Source organism: Tursiops truncatus, chromosome 11, assembly GCF_011762595.2.
Source record: "Tursiops truncatus isolate mTurTru1 chromosome 11, mTurTru1.mat.Y, whole genome shotgun sequence".
In the NCBI taxonomy this organism is placed as follows: domain Eukaryota; kingdom Metazoa; phylum Chordata; class Mammalia; order Artiodactyla; family Delphinidae; genus Tursiops; species Tursiops truncatus.
This window is the reverse complement of record NC_047044.1, coordinates 58,282,555-58,304,097: the sequence shown is the minus strand read 5'-3', so window position 1 is coordinate 58,304,097 and position 21,543 is coordinate 58,282,555. Positions and strand designations below refer to the sequence as shown.

The 21,543-nt window shown below is 45.1% G+C and overlaps 2 protein-coding genes across 3 annotated transcripts in view; both read right to left on the bottom strand.

Annotated features, from left to right (window-relative positions):
• The window catches only part of CS (citrate synthase), a 28,893-nt gene extending 16,326 nt beyond the window's left edge, over window positions 1-12,567 (bottom strand). Inside the window, exon 1 of one of the 2 annotated variants that reach the window (XM_019918319.3) lies at window positions 12,371-12,567. In XM_019918319.3, coding sequence (XP_019773878.2) covers window positions 12,371-12,412 — 42 coding nt within the window. In that variant the 5' untranslated portion in view covers window positions 12,413-12,567. Of the gene's footprint in view, window positions 1-9,320; window positions 9,342-12,370 lie in introns of those variants that run through there. The other variant, XM_073788515.1, reaches the window with a different exon arrangement.
• A 5,135-nt stretch (window positions 12,568-17,702) lies between these two features.
• On the bottom strand, window positions 17,703-20,972 carry CNPY2 (canopy FGF signaling regulator 2). Its single transcript, XM_004312010.3, has 6 exons — window positions 20,744-20,972; window positions 20,026-20,138; window positions 19,764-19,879; window positions 18,726-18,929; window positions 18,469-18,565; window positions 17,703-17,867 (listed from the first exon to the last, which is right to left on the bottom strand). The coding sequence occupies exons 2-6, from the start codon at window positions 20,111-20,113 to the stop codon at window positions 17,824-17,826; spliced, it is 549 nt and encodes a 182-aa protein (XP_004312058.1). The 5' UTR covers window positions 20,114-20,138; window positions 20,744-20,972; the 3' UTR covers window positions 17,703-17,823.
• Between the last annotated feature and the right edge of the window lie 571 nt (window positions 20,973-21,543).

The window sequence follows — 21,543 nt, the reverse complement described above, 5'->3', positions numbered from 1 at the left end:
CATCTGCGTCTTTATTCCTGTCCTGCCCCTAGGTTCTTCAGAACCATTTTTTTTTTTTAAGATTCCATATATATGTGTTAGCATACAGGATTTGTTTTTCTCCTTCTGACTTACCCCACTCTGTATGACAGACTCTAGGTCCATCCACCTCACTACAAATAACTCAATTTCGTTTCTTTTTATGGCCGAGTAATATTCCATTGTATACATATGCCTCATCTTCTTTATCCATTTATCTGTCGATGGACACTTAGGTTGCTCCCATGTCCTGGCTATTGTAAATGGAGCTGCAATGAACCTTGTAGTACATGACTCTTTTTGAATTATGGTTTTCTCAGGGTATATGCCCAGTAGTGGGATTGCTGGGTCATATGGTAGTTCCATTTTTAATTTTTTAAGGAACCTCCATACTGTTCTCCATAGTGGCTGTATCAATTTACATTCCCACTAACAGTGCAAGAGGGTTCCCTTTTTTCCACACCCTCTCCACCATTTGTTGTTTGTAGATTTTTTGATGATGACCATTCTGACTGGTGTGAGGTGATACCTCATTGTAGTTTTGATTTGCATTTCTCTAATGATTAGTGATGTTGAGCATCCTTTCGTGTGTTTGTTGGCAATCTGTATATCTTCTTTGGAGAAATGACTATTTAGGTCTTCTGCCCATTTTTGGATTGGGTTGTCTGTTGTTTTGATATTGAACTGCATGAGCTGCTTGTAAATTTTGGAGATTAATCCTTGGTCAGTTGCTTCATTTGCAAATATTTTCTCCCATTCTGAGGTTTGTCTTTTCATCTTGTTTATGGTTTCCTTTGCTGCGCAAAAGCTTTTAAGTTTCATCAGGTCCCATTTGTTTATTTTTGTTTTTATTTCCATTTCTCTAGAAGGTGGGTCAAAAAGGATCTTGCTGTGATTTATGTCAGAGTGTTCTGCCTGTTTTCCTCTAAGAGTTTTATAGTGTCTGGCCTTACATTTAGGTCTTTAATCCATTTTGAGTTTTTTTTGTGTGTGTACGGTGTTAGGGAGTGTTCTAATTTCATTCTTTTACATGTAGCTATCCAGTTTTCCCAGCACCACTTATTGAAGAGGCTGTCTTTTCTCCATGGTATATTCTTGTGGCAGGCGGATTCTGAACCACTGCACCACCAGGGAAGTCGCCTTCCATATACTTTTTCTTTTTTAAAAAATTTATTTATTTTATTATTATTTTAAAATTAATTAATTAATTTATGGCTGTGTTGGGTCTTCGTTTCTGTGCGAGGGCTTTCTCTAGTTGTGGCAAGCGGGGGCCACTCTTCATCACGGTGTGTGGGCCTCTCACTATCGCGGCCTCTCTTGTTGCGGCGCACAGGCTCCAGACGCGCAGGCTCAGTAATTGTGGCTCACGGGCCCAGTTGCTCTGGGCAGCATGTGGGATCTTCCCAGACCAGGGCTCAAACCCGTGTCCACTGCATTGACAGGCAGATTCTCAACCACTGTACCACCAGGGAAGTCCCCTTCCATATACTTTTTTTTTTTAAATTTATTTATTTATTTAATTTTTGGCTGTGTTGGGTCTTCCTTGCTGCGTGCGTGCTTTCTCTATTTGCAGCAAGCAGGGACTACTTGTTGTTGCGGTGCATGGGCTTCTCATTGCAGTGGCTTCTCTTGTTGTAGAGCACGGGCTCTAGGCACGCGGGCTTCAGTAGCTGTGGCTCACGGGCTCTAGAGGGCAAGCTCAGTAGTTGTGGCACACGGGCTTCTTTGCTCCGCAGCATGTGGGATCTTCCCAGACCAGGGCTTGAACCCGTGTCCCCTGAATTGGCAGGCGGATTCTTAACCAGTGAGCCACCAGGGAAGCCCCTCTTCCATATACTTTAAAATCACCTCTAAATTACTTACAATACCTAATGCACTATAAATGCTATATAGTTGTAAATACAAAGTAAATGTTATGCAAATCGTTGTCAGCACGCACGTGGCAAATTCAAGTTTTACTTTTTGGAACTTTCTGGAATTTTTAATTTATTTAATTTATTTAGTTTTGACTTCATTGGGTCTTTGTTGCTGCACGCAGGCTTTCCCTAGTTGTGGCGAGCAGGGGCTACTCTTTGTTGCAGTGCGCGGGCTTCTCATTGCAGTGGCTTCTCTTGTTGTGGAGCATGGGCTCTAGGAATGTGGGCTTCAGTAGTTGTGACACGTGGGCTCTAGAGCGCAGGCTCAGTAGCTGTGGTGCATGGGCTTAGTTGCTCCATGGCATGTGGGATCTTCCCGGACCAGGGCTCAAACCCGTGTCACCTGCATTGGCAGGTGGATTCTTAACCACTGCGCCACCAGGGAAACCTCTCTGGAATATTTTTTTTTAATATTTTTGATCTACAGTTGGTTGTACCCACAGACGCAGAACCTGTGGATGCAGAACCCACAGATGCAGAACCCACAGAGAGCCGACTGTATTGCATTGCTGTCTGGTCATGCTGAAAATCATTTGAACTAGTGTTACTGTATAAATTCCAAAACACTACATGCCTAAGGTGAGAGTTAGTAGGGCCTGAGGCTTTTTAGAAGTTAGTACCCCTCTTTCTGTTGGGGCAGGAGGGAGAAATGAAAAGGGAAGAGACCCTTCAGAAAATGTTATTTTAAAAAGAATCAATCCAAACCTAAATTCAGAGAGCAGAAAACAAGCGAATATGGCCCTAAAACAAAGGGGGATCACCTCAACTTGTTTACCAGGGCTGCCTGCAACTCCTTTCATTAACTTCCTAAACCATCTCCTCTAGCTCACTGAGGACCATTTGGGCAGAAAGCACGCAGCACAAACAGCCCTTTAGCCTGTTCATCTTACACAGGGCGCGTGGGAGCCAGACGCAGCACTCAAGAAATAATGTTCCTGGGGACTTCCCTGGTGGTCCAGTGGCTAAGACTCCGCGCTCCCAATGTAGGGGGCTTGGGTTCAATCCCTGGTCAGGGAACTAGATCCCATATGCCGCAACTAAAAGAGTCTGCATGCCACAACTAAAGATCCCGCATGCCTCAACGAAGATCCTGCGTGCTGCAACGAAGATCCAAGGCAGCCAAATAAATTAATTAAAAAAAAAAAAGAACTTTGCTTTTTCTTACTAGTCACCAAAAAGTGAACAAGGGAAAACCTGTGAATAAGTTCAAACTATTGTTCTACAGTGCTAACCATGTTCAAGCTATTCCATGCTCCATGGTCCCACAGATTCCCTATAATAGAGGCCCTATCTCCCAGAGACCACATCAGCACTCAACAGACCTTTTAATTGTGGGTAGTTTGTTGTTGTGGTTCTGTTTTGTTTTTAAAGAGGCTATAGGGAAACATACCATCATAGAGAAAAAAGAAGTTGAAATCTCTCCATAATGATCATTTTTCCACTTCTAAACCATGCTGAAGTTTCTGTAATGGCTGGCTGCTTCATTGGCAAGAGGAAGGATTATAAGAAGAATAGTTTAAAGTTAAATCTTAGGCAAAAGAAAAAAAATCTATCCAAGCTCAGCAGACAGAATGAGAGCCAGACAAAAACAGTTTTTTCCCCTTGTGAGAGAGAACTACTAGAATCAACGAGCTTCCTTCTCCTTTTACTTCATTTAAGGTAAAAAAAAAAAAAGAAAAAAAGAAATCAGAAAGAAAAGGGTGGAAGGTCACCTAACAAGGCTGTAAGAATGAAACATCATTTAAAGGTGTCAGATAGGTCATGACTGCTGCTTAGTTATAGTCAATTCTCAGATCTTTTTATATGAATGCTACTTTAAAGGAATGGTTGGGGAAGAGGAACTTGCAACTAAACTATCACCCCACTTCCACCACCAGCAAAGTCTTAATTTCCTTTGTAGAGTGTCTTTGCCATTTAATGAGGCACCTCAAAAGTAATTTAAGGAGAGCTGATCTCAACTGTCCCTAACCTCCATCAGCAACACTTCTTAGCCAGATCTCCAATTTGCAAAGCAATGCTAGTTTGTGGAGAGCGTGGCTATGTAGCTATAGAATAAAGCTAGTATATTGTGTTCCTACTACATTTCTGGCTGTGTGACCCTAGCCAAGTCATTTAATCTTTCTGTGCTTCAATTTCCTTATCTGTAAAATGAGAACAATCTACCCAAAAAGAATTCAGAGTAATGATAGTAAAGATGATCCAAGATCTTGGAAAAAGAATAGAGGCACAGATCAAGAAGATACAAGAAATGTTTAACAAAGACCTAGAAAAACTAAAGAACAAATAAACAATACAATAACTGAAATAAAAAATGCACTAGAAGGAATCAGTAGCAGAATAAGTGAGACAGAAGAACGGATAAGCAAGCTGGAAGACAAAATGGTGGAAATCACTGCCGCAGAACAGAATAAAGAAAAAAGAATGAAAAGAAATGAGGACAGTCTCAGAGACCTCTGGGACAACATTAAACGCACCAACATTCGCATTATATGGGTCCCAGAAGGAGAAGGATAAGGAGAAGGAGAGAGGGAGAGAGGGAGAGAGGGAGAGAGGGAGAGAGGGAGAGAGGGAGAGAAGGAGAGAAGGAGAGAAGGAGAGAAGGGGAGAGGGGGAGAGGGGGAGAGGGGGAGAGAAAGGACCTGAGAAAATATTTGTAAAATGGGAACAGTAATAGTACCTGCTATGAGTACCTGCTATGAGAATTAATTAGGTCAATATTTACTTAAAACCATGCCTGACACACAGCAAGTGCTCTGTATTTATTATATAATAAATGTAGAAAATTAAATAGTATGGCCACTTTCTAGCATTCTTCAATGTCAAATTTAGTCATATTTTAGCTCACCCTGCAACCTAGGGAAAAAACTAAAGAAATATGAAGGATTTTAAAAGCAGCAATTCATTGATATGACCACCCAAAAGGCTACAATAGGAAAAATTCAAGTTAGGACAACTTTATCTAATGATGTAGAAGACAGAGCACAAAGCACATGCCTTGGAATTAGGAAAGGAAATTTGGGTTCTAGTCCCAGCTCCATTACTAAATAACTGAGACATCCAAAGCAAACAACTAACTACTGTTTCCCTTTTCCTCTCCACATTTAGGATAACACTCAAGCTACTTAGCTCAAAGTCTGATTCTAAGGCTCCAACAAGGACATATATGTAAAGGTACTCAAAAGCCTTGCTATTTAAAATATGAATGCCTAGCCTGCAATACAAGCATTACTTGGAGCTTGTCAGACATGCAGAATCTTGGGCCTCACCTCAGACCTACTGAATCCAAATCTCCAGTTTAACAAACTCACTAAGTGATTCCTATGAACAATAAAGTTTAAGAAACATCCATGGTTTAAAGCATTAAGCAAGGAAGCAGAAGGGTAGAATATAAAGAGCCTGGGATATGGTGTTATCAAGGGTCAAGTCCTAAATCCAGGTTCTGCCACTATCCTGCTGTGCTACCATGGCTGTATGACCTAACTTCTAGTTTCAATTTTCACACCTCTAAACTGGTAACAACAAAGCCAACTGCAGGGTAGACAAGTAGACTATATGAAATCATTTGCATGAAGGCATCTGGAACAGTGCCTTCTGTATAGCTGAGATCAATAAATATCTGTTTCTTAGAAATGTGTCGGCCTATTACCTACCAACTCATGTCACAATTTTCTCGTGGAGTTGGATTCCAGGAAAGAGGCAGTCAAGCCTGAGGAAGGGGTGAATGGATAATTCCCTCTAGCTGTAGAACAGGAAATAAAGCCCCAATTTCCTAAGGGCCTCCTGACCAAGAGAAGAGTCTCAAGGAGAGGAAACAAATTTAACTAACCATAATCCCCACCAGCAAGCAAATCTAGACAGGAGATGTTAGAGGACTGTCATACCCTAGGCTACATACCTCATTTCATCTACTCCTGGCTGCCAAGGAAAGCTGCTAAATGGCTTTGTATAGTACATCCAAGCTATACTCACAGATGCAACAGGCAGATTACAAATCTCTGAGTCATCCCTGAACTTTCACCTCCCAGCTCCTCCCCCAGTTCTGGAGGTGTGGCAGCGGGGCTTTTGGCTTCTGGTTGCATGCCACGTGTAAAGTCATTCTACTGGAACAGCACCTGTCAGGTGAATCAGGGAGTCACCTCACTCAATAGGTCAGCTCCTTCATGGGGAGAAATGGAGAGCGCTACTTCCGAAGATAAGGGCCTGGCTCACAATGTCTGACAGCCAGGATTCTCTACAGGATGGGGGTATCGCAATCACTAAAAGGATTTTCAAACCTCATATGCTGCCACCCCTTGCAATAACTCTTTTAGTGAGCTGGCTATTATTGATAGAAATGGGCTGTAGCTCTCAAATGTGCTATGCTAGGATGGAAAAATATAATTAAAGGAACCTCTATCTTAAAGGGCCAAGGGAGGAAAAGGACAAATAATACATGCAGGAAATTCTGCCAAAGACTTGCTTATAATACTTAGGGTATTTCTGGAATAGGGTATTGGCGAAATCACTTAACAAAAATCAATTAAAACTACTCCCTTCTCGGGACTTCCCTGGTGGTCCAGTAGTTAAGAATCTGCCTTCCAAAGCAGGGGACGCGGGTTCAATCCCTGGTCGGGGAACTAAGATCCCACATGCCACAGGGCAACTAAACCCTTGTGCTGCAACTACTGAGCCCGTGTGCTCTGGAGCCTGCGCACCCCAACTAGAGAGCCAAACTAGAGAGAAGCCCACGCACCGCAACTACTGAGCCTACGCACTGTGGAGCCCATAGAGAAGCCCAAGCGCTGCAAGGAAGACCCAGCGCAGCCCAAAAAAACAAAAACAAACTACTCCCTTCTCCCCCAAATTCTGGGAACAGTAGAATACCATTTGGATAAGCACTTACTCAATAATGTGGTTATTTCTCTTATTCCTCCTAGCCTATTATCATCATCGATCCACATCTAGGACCCTTACTCTACATGGGAAAAGCCAAATTTCCTTTGATTCCCTATCCTAGGCACATTCAGAACATATCCTGCCACATATCCAGGAGCTCCAACAAACTTGTGAGATTACAAACTACTGTGTATAAAATTAATAGGCTACAAGGATATATTGTACAGCACAGGGAATATAGCCAATACATTATAATAGCTATAAATGGAGTATAATCTAAAAAATGTTGAATCACTACGTTGTATACCTGAAACTAATATAATATTGTAAATCAACTATACCTCAATTTAAAAATTAAAAAAAAAAACTTGTGAGGGCTTCCCTGGTGGCGCAGTGGTTGAGAGTCCGCCTGCCAATGCAGGGGACGCGGGTTTGTGCCCCGGTCCGGGAAGATCCCACATGCCGCGGAGCGGCTGGGCCCGTGAGCCATGGCTGCTGAGCCCGGGCGTCCGGAGCCTGTGCTCCGCAACGGGAGAGGCCACAACAGTGAGAGGCCCGCGTACTGCCAAAACAAAAAAAACCAAAAAAAAACCAAAAAAACGTGTGAGAGATGCTCCTGATTTTATTAGAGCCTTGTCCTTCATCAATAAAAGATCAGAGCTTGCCAAGCCAGAACTGGCTTAGTTGATGAAGCAAATATAATTCACTAATAACTGTAGGAAAAATCTTGTGCTACAAAGGCTTCCAATGCAGAAGAAACAACTTGCATTAAGTGAAAAAGAACACACATAGGACAAAGGCTCCTCTCTCCCCAGAACCAGGTCAGAGAACTAAAGCCATTTAACATCTGTGTTTCACAATGGTGATATTGGAAGTCTGCCTGCACTACTTGGTCAGGCCACTTAATAGCCTGAGCAATCTTCAGATTTCATACTGTGATGCCCTTCATACTCACAAGAGTTTCCTTAATAATTCTGCCGAACTCTCATTGTCTAACAGACCCTTTGCTAAAGGTTCGCTGATTATTCAGTGAAGAAGACGGGAAAGGACACCAATTCAGACTCAGAAAAGAATCGAGTCCTAATTTTCCTTTCAGAGAAATTCTTACTGTTCTTTAACAAATAGTTGCTGAACATCTACTTATTATGTGCACACTAAGCATACACTACTGAATAAAGTATATAGGATCTGTCACTGTACTACTTTTTCAGGAACTAGAAACTGTTCCCTCACTTCTACTAGTTCTTACAATGCTTTGTTTCAGGGATTTACAAGAAACTTTTCCTCAGGCATTTGAAAAAAAGGCCTAGGAAGACAAACCCAGAGAAATAGTCTAAATCAGACTATTTCTTAGAATAGTTATTTCTGAAGTCATTTAAAATAATCACTAAAAAAAAAAAAAAAGTCAAAACACTCAAAGCTTCATATATACATTAAACACAGTTGGCCCAACTGGAGGGGATCACCAAGCAGTCAAATGAGACACTTGAAAAAATACAAGTTTCCAGATCCATCCCACCTTTGCTGAATCCGAATCTGAAGGTAGGATTCATGAATGTGCAATGTGAAGAAGCACCTCAGGTGATGACCGCCCACTGTGAACTTACTTACGGAGCTTTTTTTTTTTTTTTTGCGGTACGTGGGCCTCTCACTGCTGCGGCCTCTCCTGTTGCGGAGCACAGGCTCCGGACGCACAGCCTCAGTGGCCATGTCACGGGCCCAGACGCTCCGCGGCATGTGGGCTCTTCCCGGACCAGGGCACGAACCTGTGTCCCCTGCATCGGCAGGCAGACTCTCAACCACTGTGCCACCAGGGAAGCCCGTAGCTTTTTAAATGATAACATGTTAAGGACTTCCCTGGGGCGCAGTGGTTAAGAATCTGCCTGCCAATGCAGGAGACACAGGTTCGAGCCCTGGTCCAGGAAGATCCCACATGTTGTAGAGCAACTCAGCCCGTGTGCCACAACTACTGAGCCCATGTGCTGCAACTACTGAAGCCCGCATACCTAGAGGCCATGCTCTGCAACAAGAGAAGCCCACACACCACAACAAAGAGTAGCCCCCTCCTGCTGCAACTAGAGAAAGCCCACGTGCAGCAACGAAGATGCAATGCAGCCAAAAATAAATAAATAAAATTAATTTAAAAAAATGATAACATGTTAAAAGAAATATAGGAACTTAGGCAAGTTGAGCGAGAACTGAAAGACAGTCAGATCCTAAGAGCCATTGCTAAAGCTGCCTCACTACTGTTTCTAATTTCACTCAAATCCTATTCAACTCTATCACATAGGGCACTGAAAAGAGGGCAGAAGGAATTACTCTGTGGCTTTAGGGAGATCCACCAAGTCTGGTTTCCTGCCTTCTGCCCACTTGCACTCTAAGAACTAGGAATGCCAGCCTTCCCTTCTCTGATTATCCACTTCACCACGGCTCACCTCAATGCCTCCCCACACCCATGCATTCACCTGCTACCAATCTAAAGACCACTAGGAAGAACAAATGCAATCATACCACCATTAGCACATGATGAGGATTTATTCTCCATTTTTCATCTTTGGTCCATCTAGTAAGCGTCAAGGAATTGCCATTACTTTGGGTAGGCTGATAATCAAAATGAAGGCAAAGAGATTTGAGTGCTTGCCCTTAGAAGTTTGGGGCTTTAAGCCTAACTAACATTTCACAGGACAAAACTGACTCAGTTTTGTAGAACCCAATTTCAGACTAGGATTTATACAAGAGATGTGCAGTGGTGTACGTCTGCTGTAGAGGAATCACGGGTATTAAGAGTCTTGAGAAAGTCTAGGAATAATCTAGAAACATTTCTGGATTGATTTACGCAAAGTTATCAAACATCCTAGCTTGGAGGAGCAATTCTCAATGACACAAGAAGCAACTAGGGTTGGTTAAGTCACTTTGGCATGAATCCAAAAGTTAACTGGTGGCCCTACTCTAATTCCCAACCCAGATCACCTATGAAAAGACAGTATTTACAGCACAAAGCTAAGGCACCCACAGCTAATACCATTGCTTAGTAGAAATTCATTCAGGTAAACAAGAAGTCAAAATAATCTCAAGGCTCTGAAACAGGTGGTCTCTCCAACTCAGGTGTTCATTAAATTACCTGACAGTGGGGCTTCCCTGGTGGCGCAGAGGTTGAGAATCTGCCTGCTAATGCAGGGGACACGGGTTCGAGCCCTGGTCTGGGAAGATCCCACATGCCGCGGAGCGACTAGGCCTGTGAGCCACAACTACTGAGCCTGTGCGTCTGGAGCCTGTGCTCCGCAACAAGAGAGGCCACGACAGTGAGAGGCCCGCGCACCGTGATGAAGAGCGGCCCCCGCTTGCCACAACCAGAGAAAGCCAACACAGCCAAAAATAAAAATAAATAAATTAAAAAGAAGGCTCAACATTAAAAAAAAAAATCATTAAAAAATTACCTGACAGTGGGAAGGAACAACAGTGGAACAACAGAACAATGACTAGTATTTGTGTCTCTTGGCAAGGTCAAAAAAATTTCTCAGAAAAGCGAACTACACCTGACCTTGAGAATCACAGTAGCAGGCTAGAAGACTATTTTTGCCTTCTAAAGCCTACCTTACTAGCAAAAGTAAAATTGAGTACTGCAGACTAATCTGGAAAGCTCAGGCAGGTGCTAGCAATGCTGACAAACTGAAAGGCTTCTTGGTATCCTAGCTGTTAACTGCTTAGATCTCAGAAAGTTTCTACTCCTCAATCTGATAGGCTTTATTAGTTTTAAGGGTCGAAAGCCTTCTAATGGCTTCCAATATACAGGTTTTTGGGATCCTCAGGTCCGTCTCTAACAGGAAAGTAAACAAAACAGTAATGATCACTACAGTTAGGTAGCCCTGTCAACCCAAAAGCTTTCTTTTCTTTTCTTTTTTTTTTTTGCGGTACGCGGGCCTCTCACTGTTGTGGCCTCTCCCGTTGCGGGGCCTGCAGGCTCTGTGGCCATGGCTCACGGGCGCAGCCGCTCCGCAGCATGTGGGATCTTCCCAGACCGGGGCACGAACCCGTGTCCCCTACATCGGCAGGCGGACTCTCAACCACTGCGCCACCAGGGAAGCCCAACCCAAAAGCTTTCTGAGTTTCCTCAGAGGTTTAAGAGGCAAAATAAATTCGAACGTAAATTCTAAAGGCTTTTTCAAACTGTAGGGTTAGATTATCTGGTCTGGGTTAGCAGCTCTGGAATGAGCTAATTATAGTGTCCCCTATTCTGCCAAAACACTATCTAGAACTTGCTTCATTTCCCAAGAGGCTTCCTTACCCTGGTCTCTGGCAGCGGAAGAAACTACCGTCAGGTAAGACAAGTATCTCCCAAATGATCAGCCTCCACCTTGCTGCTGAGTACCTGGAAGAACCTGTAAATCCTACATGCTTCACCTTATCACCAACCATGCAAGATAACACAGTAAGCCAAAACAATTCTAAGGTTTCCCTTCCTCCCCTCAGGTGCTGGCAACTTTAATCTGTCTGCAGAAGAGAAAGTATAAGTTCTTTGCAGGAGTCAAGGTCACTTGTGGGACTGTCCCTGCTTGGATTAGAAGGCTGGGACTCCCTCAGCACACCAGTTTCTCTGTTTAAAGAGCCAAGTTGCCCAGAGACAAAAGTAATTTTGGCAATATGAAATTGAAAGCACCATTACCTGCAACAATATTCCTGATTCCAACGGCAACAAAAGTCAAGTAAGGGGCCCCAAAGAATAAGAGGAATCTTTCCTGGGTAGAGCAGACTTAAGAGCAACAGCAAAACCTGAGTGAGCAAGTAGTAGGACCGGTCATGTAACCTTGGAATTACTATTTCCTGCCTAATATCTTCACTTGCCAGCCTGCAGTTTGGGGGAAAAACCTTTCTGTTTTTTTCTCCAATCATATGTGATAATCATGCAGAAGCTTTCACACAAGCGCTCCACCCAACCCAAGCTCCTCCTATATAAAGAGTAAGTGCAACAGTCCCAAGGACAAAGAGGACCCGAGTAGCATTCCTCTAGCAGGAACTGCTATGCTTGGTCACTAAAGGCTTAAATAACTGGGTTGGAGAAATGGAAATGGAAGCAGGAAGTTAAAAAACTGACAAGGCCCTCTACAAAGCAGAAGCCGAAATTAGCCAAGGCTCCAGCTCTGGCCCAGGGGTAGAGTGAGCACACCTGCTCACCCCTGCCACTTCTCTTACCCCGCCCCTTCCTCCAAACAGGCTCTTTCCCTAACTCCAACGGAACACACCTGTGTTCTCCACTCCTTTTTCCAAGGCCAAGCATCCCCGCCTCTTCCACCCCAGACAGGCAGGGTGACAGCTGGGTCCGGCCTTCCCACCGGCCCAAGAACGCAGGCCGGGGCGTGCAGAGCTCAACACCCCCAGGGGCCGGTAGGCAGTGAAGCACGTGACCCTGTGAGCGCCACGCAGGGCTGGCGGCCAGCCAAGCGCAAGGCCCCTTTAAGATGCGCTGGGGTGCGCCTGGGTAGGGGAGGGAGACCCCGGCGCTAGTGGGCCTGCAGTCGCCTCAGCCCCACCCTGGGACGGCGCGCTCTCTCCTAGTTGCTCACCTTAGCTCCGAAGAGCCGGGCGGCCGCAGTGAGTAAAGCCATGGTGGGCGAACTCGGGGATCTGACGGGGAGGGAAGGAGGGAAGAGAACTGCGGTAGGAACGGGAGCCGCCGCCGCCGCCGCACCAGAGGCCGCGCCGACGAGGGGAACAAGGTTGAAAGGAGGCGGCTGAGGGAAAGGGTAAACGAGCCGGCGGCGGCGCCCAGCCCGGGGTCCTCAGTGAGGCTCCGCCTACCGCCCGGAACCCGCTCCCGCCCCCTCTCAAGGGATTCGCCCCGGGCTCAGCCATTGGTCCAGTGTGCATGGGGGGGCGGGCCCTAAGACGTTGACAGCAGTTGTGGCTGGGAGGATTGGACCGTCCGGGGTAAGCTAATTAACGGTGGATGGGCGGGGGAAGCGTGTAGGTGGTTAAGTATGTGCCTGAGAACTCAGTTAACTTACTTCGGCTTTTCCCCTTATCCTTAACACCTTTGAGGTTAATTGTGAGGTGGCTATCAGAGAAAAAGCCCCAAGGACTTCGACCTTTGAAGGTCCTCGGAAGCCAACCCCTTAATACACTATCACGACAACTGATCCTAATCCCTTGGTGTGCTTTCTTGAACGTCTTTGGTCAATGACTTAATGGCCATAGAGGTGACATCATGTGGACACAGGCTATGATGCCCGAGTTAGCTACTTGGTGGAAATCATTTGAGGTAAGCCATGGTATTATAGATACCAACAGACCCAGAATGTGGAGAAGGAAAGCAAAGGCAGGAGCCTGAATATCCAGTGGTCTTTGCCAGCTGTCAGTTCTGTGACTAATGCCAGGAAACCCGTCTCACAAACGCCCCCTTAATATGAAGCTTTCCAGTGCAGTCCAGAGCCTCTGGGTCCTGGGTATTAGTCTCACTGCCACTCCAGTCACATAGCCCCACACAAACGGTCCACCCCACATCTAGCCAAAATATCAGGAGCTGCAGACCAACCCCTCATCCAAAATCACCTCCCTTTTTGTCACATCACTCCCGTCACTCCCATAGGGCCTCTGGACCTTTATACCTGCTTGGCTATATTCAATACACTCTTATCCTCTGCTCCCCAGAGACCATTAAATGAACCATGGCACTGAAGTGATCTACATCATTCTTGACTCATTCTTTTGGGTAGACAAGAACTTAGGACCTTTCTACCTTGCTAAGATATCATTGTCATTGACCCAAGGGCAGAGAGGAATGACCCAAGGCCCAAGTGGACAGCCCTTTTATCTCCTCACATAGAAGTAACAAAGTTCAGAGGTCTCAGTACCATCTAAGCCGGGTTTAGACAGATCCTGTTTATAAAGAACCTAGTTTATAGCTTGGACTTGGAAAAAGAGAAAGAAACATGCCGTTTTCTCTTCCGGGGTTTCCTTATACTCAGCTTTACACCTACCAACCAATGCTTCTCTGGCTTGGGGATCAGATGGGTAGATCTTAGAAACTTCATAAAGAGAAGCCAAGCAGTGCCCCAGGGGAGCACTGACCTCAGCTATCTCCTCGGTGACTTCAAAGCTCCACTGATCAATATTTGCTCCCAATTTAGCATCTCACAGAGGATTTCCTCCTAACCCTAGAATAGTCTGACCTGGTTTCTTCTCTCTGGTTAATTATCCACAGAGACTAGCCCGCAGGCCAGAGGACTGAGCTCCAGTGCCCCAAGTGGCAGGAGGCATTCTCAGGGTGAGGCTACCAAAGGGATAATTACGGAGTGGCCATAAGGGTAACCTATTTTGGAGCTCTAGTGATTGGAGGAAGGGTGGGGAACAATAATGCTCACAGTGTCCTGGAGCCTAGTGTCCTGAGGACTTTATGGACTTATTTTGAAGTTGTTCAGTCCTGACATCCACTGCTATAAGGCCAATGGGAAAGCCCAGGACTCAAAGGGACTAAATGGTATCTCCCAGGAGCTGGCTTAGAGCCTTTCTCTGAACATGGTTGGGACCTGGGGAGATGGGAAGAAAGTTAAGGGAGAAGGATTAGCATGAATAAAGGAGCCAAGCGAACTCTAGGTCCAAATACAACTAAGTGCCTGAGAACTGGAGGGGACAAGGGAGAGAAGGGTGAGCATCGAGGTCATCTTGACGTTTGGAATGACCTCTTTAAAATGGACAGAGGCAATGGTGCCCCCTGGTGGCCAAGGATAAGTGGGAGAATGCAGATGGAACTTAAACTTTTATCAGTAAACCAAACTCCTTTTTTTAATGGGTAGCAGCTAAAATTTATTAAGTACTTCCTATTTCCAGAAACTATCTAAATGTGGTACATGCATTACCTTAATTAATCCTCACAACTCTAAGGGATGTAGGTAATGGTAGTAGCTTTACAGAGGAGGAAACCAAGGTTTAGATAAAGTATCCTACTCAGGACCATAGCTTGTAATTGGCGTTGCTAGAATTCAGACCTAGGTTGGCCTCACTCCAGAAGCTGTATTTTAACTACTAAGCTGTATTGTTTATGTGGTGCTGACTGTAAATTATCAGCTGCAACTCAGGAAGGAGACTTTGAGTCATTGTTAACAGTCTCTTGGGCACATTAGCTCAGTGTGTTGCTATATTTAAAGATATTTTCAAAGATAAGGAACTATAGGGAATTCCCTGGTGGTCCAGTGGTTAGGACTCCTCGCTTCCAATGCAGGGGGCATGTGTTCAATCCTTGATCTGGGAACTAAGATCCTGCAAGCCGTGGGGTGCAGCCAAAAAAAAAAAAAAAGATACCTGAAATACATGATAAATGACGACCTTCCCAGAATACAGGTAAGGAGAGACAAACATTTAGCACCTAAAAAGACCAGGGGGATAGAATGGGCTTCTTACAAGGAATAATCAGGCTGGGAAAATGGCTGAAAAGAGGATATAGTGCTTTTTCACTGTAGATTATTAGACTCAGAGGGCATGTGTTCAAACTTGAAGGTAGTTTTCAAACAAATAAAAGAAGTAGTACTTTACAGAGCCACTGGGGACCACATGGAGACTCCATCGGCCTAGGGATAAGATGATTGCTAGGGCTGAAGCTTTGGCTCTCCCACCCCTCTTTGAGCTTGGTTTCTTCCTCTGCAAATGGGAGTAACATCTAGTATTTGTTAGAGCTGTAAAGATTAAATAAGTGTGTGTATGCGCTTGTTATATGAGTATTTAACATATACTAGTTCTTTTTCCCTTGCTATTCATCTCTGTCTTATATTTAAAGGAATCTTGTTCTTGCTCGGAGTCCTTTCCACAGCAAAAACACATCCTCTAAAACTTATCTTTAAGGACTAGATTTTCACATAATACATTTTCCTAGTCACACCTGGATCTCATTTAACACTGTCTTTGGGAATTCCCTGGCGGTCCAGTGGTTAGGACTCTGCACTTTCACTGCCAAGGGCCCGGCGTTGGTTGGGGAACTAAGATCCCATAAGCCTTGTGGTGTGGCAAACAAACAAACAAACAAAAAAAAACACTGTCACACTGTCTTCGGGAATATTTCTTTAAAAGCTAACATTTTTCTGATAAACTCATTTACGAGGTATCTAAAATTTAAGGTGTAAACAGATATGCAGGGTTGAGTATATGCTCTACCGAATACTAGGCTAGAATAATTTTAGTAGCCTCCAGAAAGGTTCAGATAAATTCATGGATTCCTTGTGCTAACCTATGACATGAATTAAGAGATATGCAAAGTATATCCTCCTGAGGATCAAGTCAAGGATGATAATGTCCACTCTTCCCTATGTAAGACACATGCCTGTGTCCCAATGGCAAAGACTCTTGGGCTGGAGAATTAACGGCTGTTCTCCAGCCGATGACAAACTAGTGAGGAACATCACAAGTAACTTGTTACTGATTAACATTAAATTTGTTTTATTTATTAAAACTTGCAAATAACTTGCTTTTTTGTAAATTACAACAGCTTCAAGTTCCCTATAAGAGTACTCTCACTTACATTTCTGATAAGCTTTCTGGTGGAAGAGTAAGAACTTACAGACACCAAGCAGCAATAGACAGAATCCTGGGTATACTCATAGGGGAATGAAGCAAGTGAACATCATTCACGTGCATCACAGAAGAAATAAAGCTTAGTAACAGCTGGTCTGGAAAACTGATTTGACAGGATACAGCATTTCTTATGACTGACAAGAGAAGAAGGAATTAGCACTAGACCCTGAATTTAGTTGTCAACTAATATCAGGGTGCTTGCTCTGAGCTAGTTAATTGTTAGATTTCATAGGGATTTGTGGTACAAGAAAGCTTTGTTGAACACATTCATTCCATGTGCCAGGCTTAGTGTAAGGTATTAAGAGAAAAAGAAGACGTAAAACAGAAGCTACTTCACAGCTATATTAGATCAGATTGACACTTGGGAACATTAGCTTATAGATCCAGTTTTGCCACTACATACAGAACTTGAGAACCTGTGGTTTCTCTGGGCCTTGGTTTCTTTATCTGTAAAATCAGTTACTTCATCTACAAAGGTGAACTAGATGACTTCCAAGGGCCTTTAGATTCTAAAGTGCTGAAAGTCTTTGAAATGTAATAAACCTGAATAACGGGTGTTCTCTCCCTGAGGCATTCCTGGGACAAATGTTCCATTCCAAACCCTAAGACAGCCACACCTCAGGATTAGGGTGTTTAAGAATCTCCTCAAAGAAGGTATCCTTTATATTTTTACCCCTATGCCCCAGTACAGAATCTCTACACACAGAAAATGGGGACACACTTATGGTCCACATTGACAATGGCTAGTGATAGAGATGATAAAGGTATACTTTACTGTTGCTTTGGCATCAAATCTGAAAGCTTAGACCAGCAAGCAAGGCCTTTCCTTTAATAACATTCCTTACCTCACTTCTCCCTATCTGATAAAGCCCTTACTTTTCAGCTGAGCTGATCACATCCATTTGCCCTTTCCTGTATGCTCTTGCCGATCCCTCCATCTGGAAGGGTAGGGAGGGTAGAAAAATCCATTTCCTTCAGGACTGAGCTCTATCTTACTTTATGTTTCATCAGTATGAATACAAGTAATTTCTAGAATCCTATATTACCATACACTTATTCATGTTCCCTAGCTTATTCATAGAGGTTCCTCTTCTCACTATAATTAGACTCTAAACACATCATATTGAATAACCACGGAATAAATGCTTATCTAGTTTGTGAGTCCAGCAGGAATCTCAGATAACAAAAGAATGAAAGCTTCAGGCTCCTCCTACTTTAGCGCTGTACCATTCCCAAAGCTCTTCCTTCCCTTCCCTTTTCTTTCCTGTCTGGAATCTCCTATTTTCAAGCCTAATTTAAGGGCCAATTCTGGGCATGAAAAGACAACACGGTTCATACTTTTGGTTTCATATTTTTTCAGTTCATTTCAGTAAAAACATAATATAAAAGGCATTGCCACCCTCTCCCCTCCTGGGGGTGATCCATCAAGCTTGTCAGTCTGGGCCGCTCCAGTGGTTCATAGCTCATCATGCGATATGTGCAGGGCATGGTCACATAGATCTGCAAATAGCACATGACAGTTTCAAAGAAAATGCCACTCTCATACTGATATATGCCACTATCAAGAAAATATCCCAAAACAAACTGACACACACACTGACCACCACTTTTCAGAGCATATGCTTTTTCTTTCCAAGATTTTTTGATGTGGACCATTTTTTTAAAGTCTTTATTGAATTTGTTACAATATTGTTTCTGTTTCATGTTTTGGTTCTTTGGCCCTGAGGCATGTGGGAATCTTCGCTCCCTGACCAGGGATCGAACCCGCACCCCCTGCACTGGAAGATGAAGTCTTAACCACTGGACCGCCAGGGAAGTCCCCAGAGCATATGCTTTTAAATGACAAAACATTCCCACCGTCCTCTCACCAGTGTCTCACTCAGGTGAGGGAGCCACAAATTCTGAAAGCCAACGGGAAAAGAATGGAGAGGAACAACCCAAGTCCCTAAGCCTAAGTAATGGAAGCCAACTCTTGAGCTAACATCAGAGGTTGGAGGAGGGGGTACTAGGGGGGTGTTGGAGGAGCAGGGGTGGGACACACACTAGAGAATGTGGGTTCCACAGGGATGTGAGGACAGGAGGTAAAGTGGGAATAGCTTACCTGTTCGCTTACTACAGAGTTTGTCTTTAACATTGTCAGCCTCTCGGGAAAAGAATTCAATGAGTTCATCCTCGTATTCCTCCACAATGCTCTCACACTGTCAACCCAAGGGAGAAAGGAGTGAGAGAAGACAGCAAGGGAAGCCTCTGGTCTCCACCTCCAGAGAGGAGGACAAGGACATTCATCCAACTTTCCACTTGGGCTCTCCAATAATTCCCCTAGTTTCCAAGAACTGGCTACCCACTCCCATAGCTCACCGCGAACTTGAGGGTGCCACTGATGTCTGAATCAATTCGGATCCCCTGTTGGTCCAGTTCATTGGATTCTCCATTCCGGCCCACTACACGTACATAGTTCTTGCGGTGGGTGGAAGGGTCAATCTGTTCCCCATACTCCTTCATCCGGTCGCATACCTCCTCTAGCAGCTCTGTGAGGTGGGCCTCTGAGCGAGCATAAGGCACCTAGAAATGTCCTCAGCCTTGGGTCACATTTTTCTACCTCTGTACATTAGTAATTTATATCCTTACTTTTCCTTCCAAATCTAGCTCAACCAACCTATTCTAAAAAGCCTTCCCTAATTTAAAAACAGTATGATTTGTGTAGTTCCAAAGTCCTTTCAAATATGTGATCTTATTTACCTCATTATACAAACCTAAAAAATAAAATAGGTGTCATTAGCTCCAAATTATAAATAAACAACCTCTTTGATTAACCTTAGTCAACTATGTGTTCTCTTCCTTTGAATTCTTTTAATTCTTATGGCTGTAAGGTAATGATTTTCTTTTTTGTATTAAAATGAGGCTAATACCTGCCCTTAATAGGAGGAGAGCATTAGAGAGGCAGTATGGGCTTTGAAGATAACAACTATTAAAGCATTTCACAAGCATCATAACCTTAACATCTCCCAAATGCCCACAGGGTACAGCTTTCTGTCTGTGTTATGTTTCCACCTGAAATAAATTTCCTAAATGTACGGATAAGACCTATTTTTTTCGAATGAATGTTTGTTTGTATACCATACTGCCATAGTGAAAACACAAGTCACGTGGATTAAGGATGTGGAGAAGGGGGCTGATCAAGGTTCCCTGTCTGCTAACGAGTTCTACAACAGAAAGTATTAGGGTTTGGAGCCAAGGAAGCAAATGCATAGGGTATAAGCCTCCAGCCTCTTCCAAATAAGACAGCCCAATCTTTTAGATACCTATGTGGGTCAATGTTTTCTACATTCCTATTAAACTAAGGTCCTTCTTAATTAGTTAGAGTGAGCTATTTTATTTGGGGGAACAGTCAGTTACCTCCACCACTGACTGGCTGCCATCTGGATTGATTCGGAAAGAGCCCATCTGAATGGTCTTCTTGGGATCCACCTGGGCAATTTCCCACTCTAGTTCATCCACCAGAGCCCTGCAAGCTGGTGCAAGGGGGGGCAGGGGGTGGGGAGAGAAAGGAATCAACCCAGGGACTTCCACTCATCCTTCTCCCAGGCCTTGGATCCCATGCCCTCCAAGGCTCTATCTTCCCCACCCACTCTTCCTCCCGTTTCTTTTGTGCCTTTACCTCCACAGTGTAGATCCTGGCTCCTCCGGGCCCAGACAGCTCCCAGCAGGGCCCCCAGAAGCAGGGCCAGCAAACCCCAGCCCTTCATCTTTAGCGCAATGGGGTTGCTCCACCTGGGTTTGGATTGGAATAAAGCATAGGTGTGAGGAGCCAGCTCCATTCTCCCCTGTACCTCGCCCCCCACCCCCACCCCCGCCCAATCCTTCATCCCAAGGCCTACAAAGGCCTCAGTGTGATCTGGCTCTACTTTCCAGGAAATGGCCCGGACACAAAGGGGCTCCTCTGTTCCGGCGCTCGAGGCTCCGGACGCTCCGGGGCGGTGGGTGAGAGCGCTGAGCTCGGAACGTGGGGCTTAGCCCCAGACACTACGTCGACAGGTGAGGCCTTGGATGTTGGTACTTAAGCGTCCGCTGCCTAGGATTCACAGGGCTATGTGGCAGCCATGGGTTGGTGGCTAGGATTAAGCAAGGACGACAGGCACAGAGGAGCTGCTGGCAAGGAGAGTAGCTGATTCTGGCCAGGAGGTGGCGAGGTGGCTGGCTGACGAGAGGAGCACCCGATAACTAGGGCCTATTTGGACCCAGCACCGAGACTGCTGCATCCCCACCTCCAGCCTATAAGCTATTCCCCGTGCGGGCCAGCCCCCTTTCTAATAACCCCACCACTGCCTTCTATCCAGTGCAACCCCGAGCCTCAGTGCCACTCGCATCCGTCCCACCTCTGCTCCCAGGGCCGCCGCCGTGGCCCAGGCGCTGGAAGACAGCCGGACTCTCACTTTAGCTCCCGACCCTAGCACCTGGCTGCGGGAAAGCGGGGCTGTCCAGGCTTCTCCAGAGCGCTCCTGCGCTTTCCAGACACGGGGTGCCCCGGCGACTGCCTGAGCCAGCACCTCGAGCCCTAAGTGGACGCCTAAGCAGGTCTCAGATGCGCTACGGTACGAGTCCCACACTAGAGACCGACCCCAAACCCGCCCCTCCAAACTCTCGCGCGAACAGGCAGCGTAGGAGCGGCTCCCAGGCGGCAAGGACCCCGGTGGATCGCAGGACCCAGACTTGCGTGGCGAGCAGCTCCACGTGACCACCGGGGGCGGTCAGCCGAAGAATAGGAGTGGCTTGAAGCAGAGTCAGAACCTGACGTGGTGCACGGAGGCAGTCAGGCTCGCGCGTGCCAATCTAGGTGGGCTCGGACCTTCAAAAAGAAAGGTGTGCCGCTAGCCAGTGAGAAGCCCTGGTTTCAATACCCAGAAAACTACATCCCCCAGGAAGCACTGCGGCACCACACAGATTCTTTATTAGTAGCTACAGATTTTAAGATGTCCTGGGACCTGTAGTTTGTCAGTTTCTCCAGCTCCCCTTTTACACGTAACAGGGAAACCATACTGTACGTCTTAAAAGAACCCGACCTTAGGGTTCTAGGCAGCCACAGCAAAGACCTAACACTGCCCAGGAAAGGCATTCTCCTCCAATATCCTAAATTTTGGACTCCAGAGTTTTACCTTCATTTCTGGGTGTAAATTTG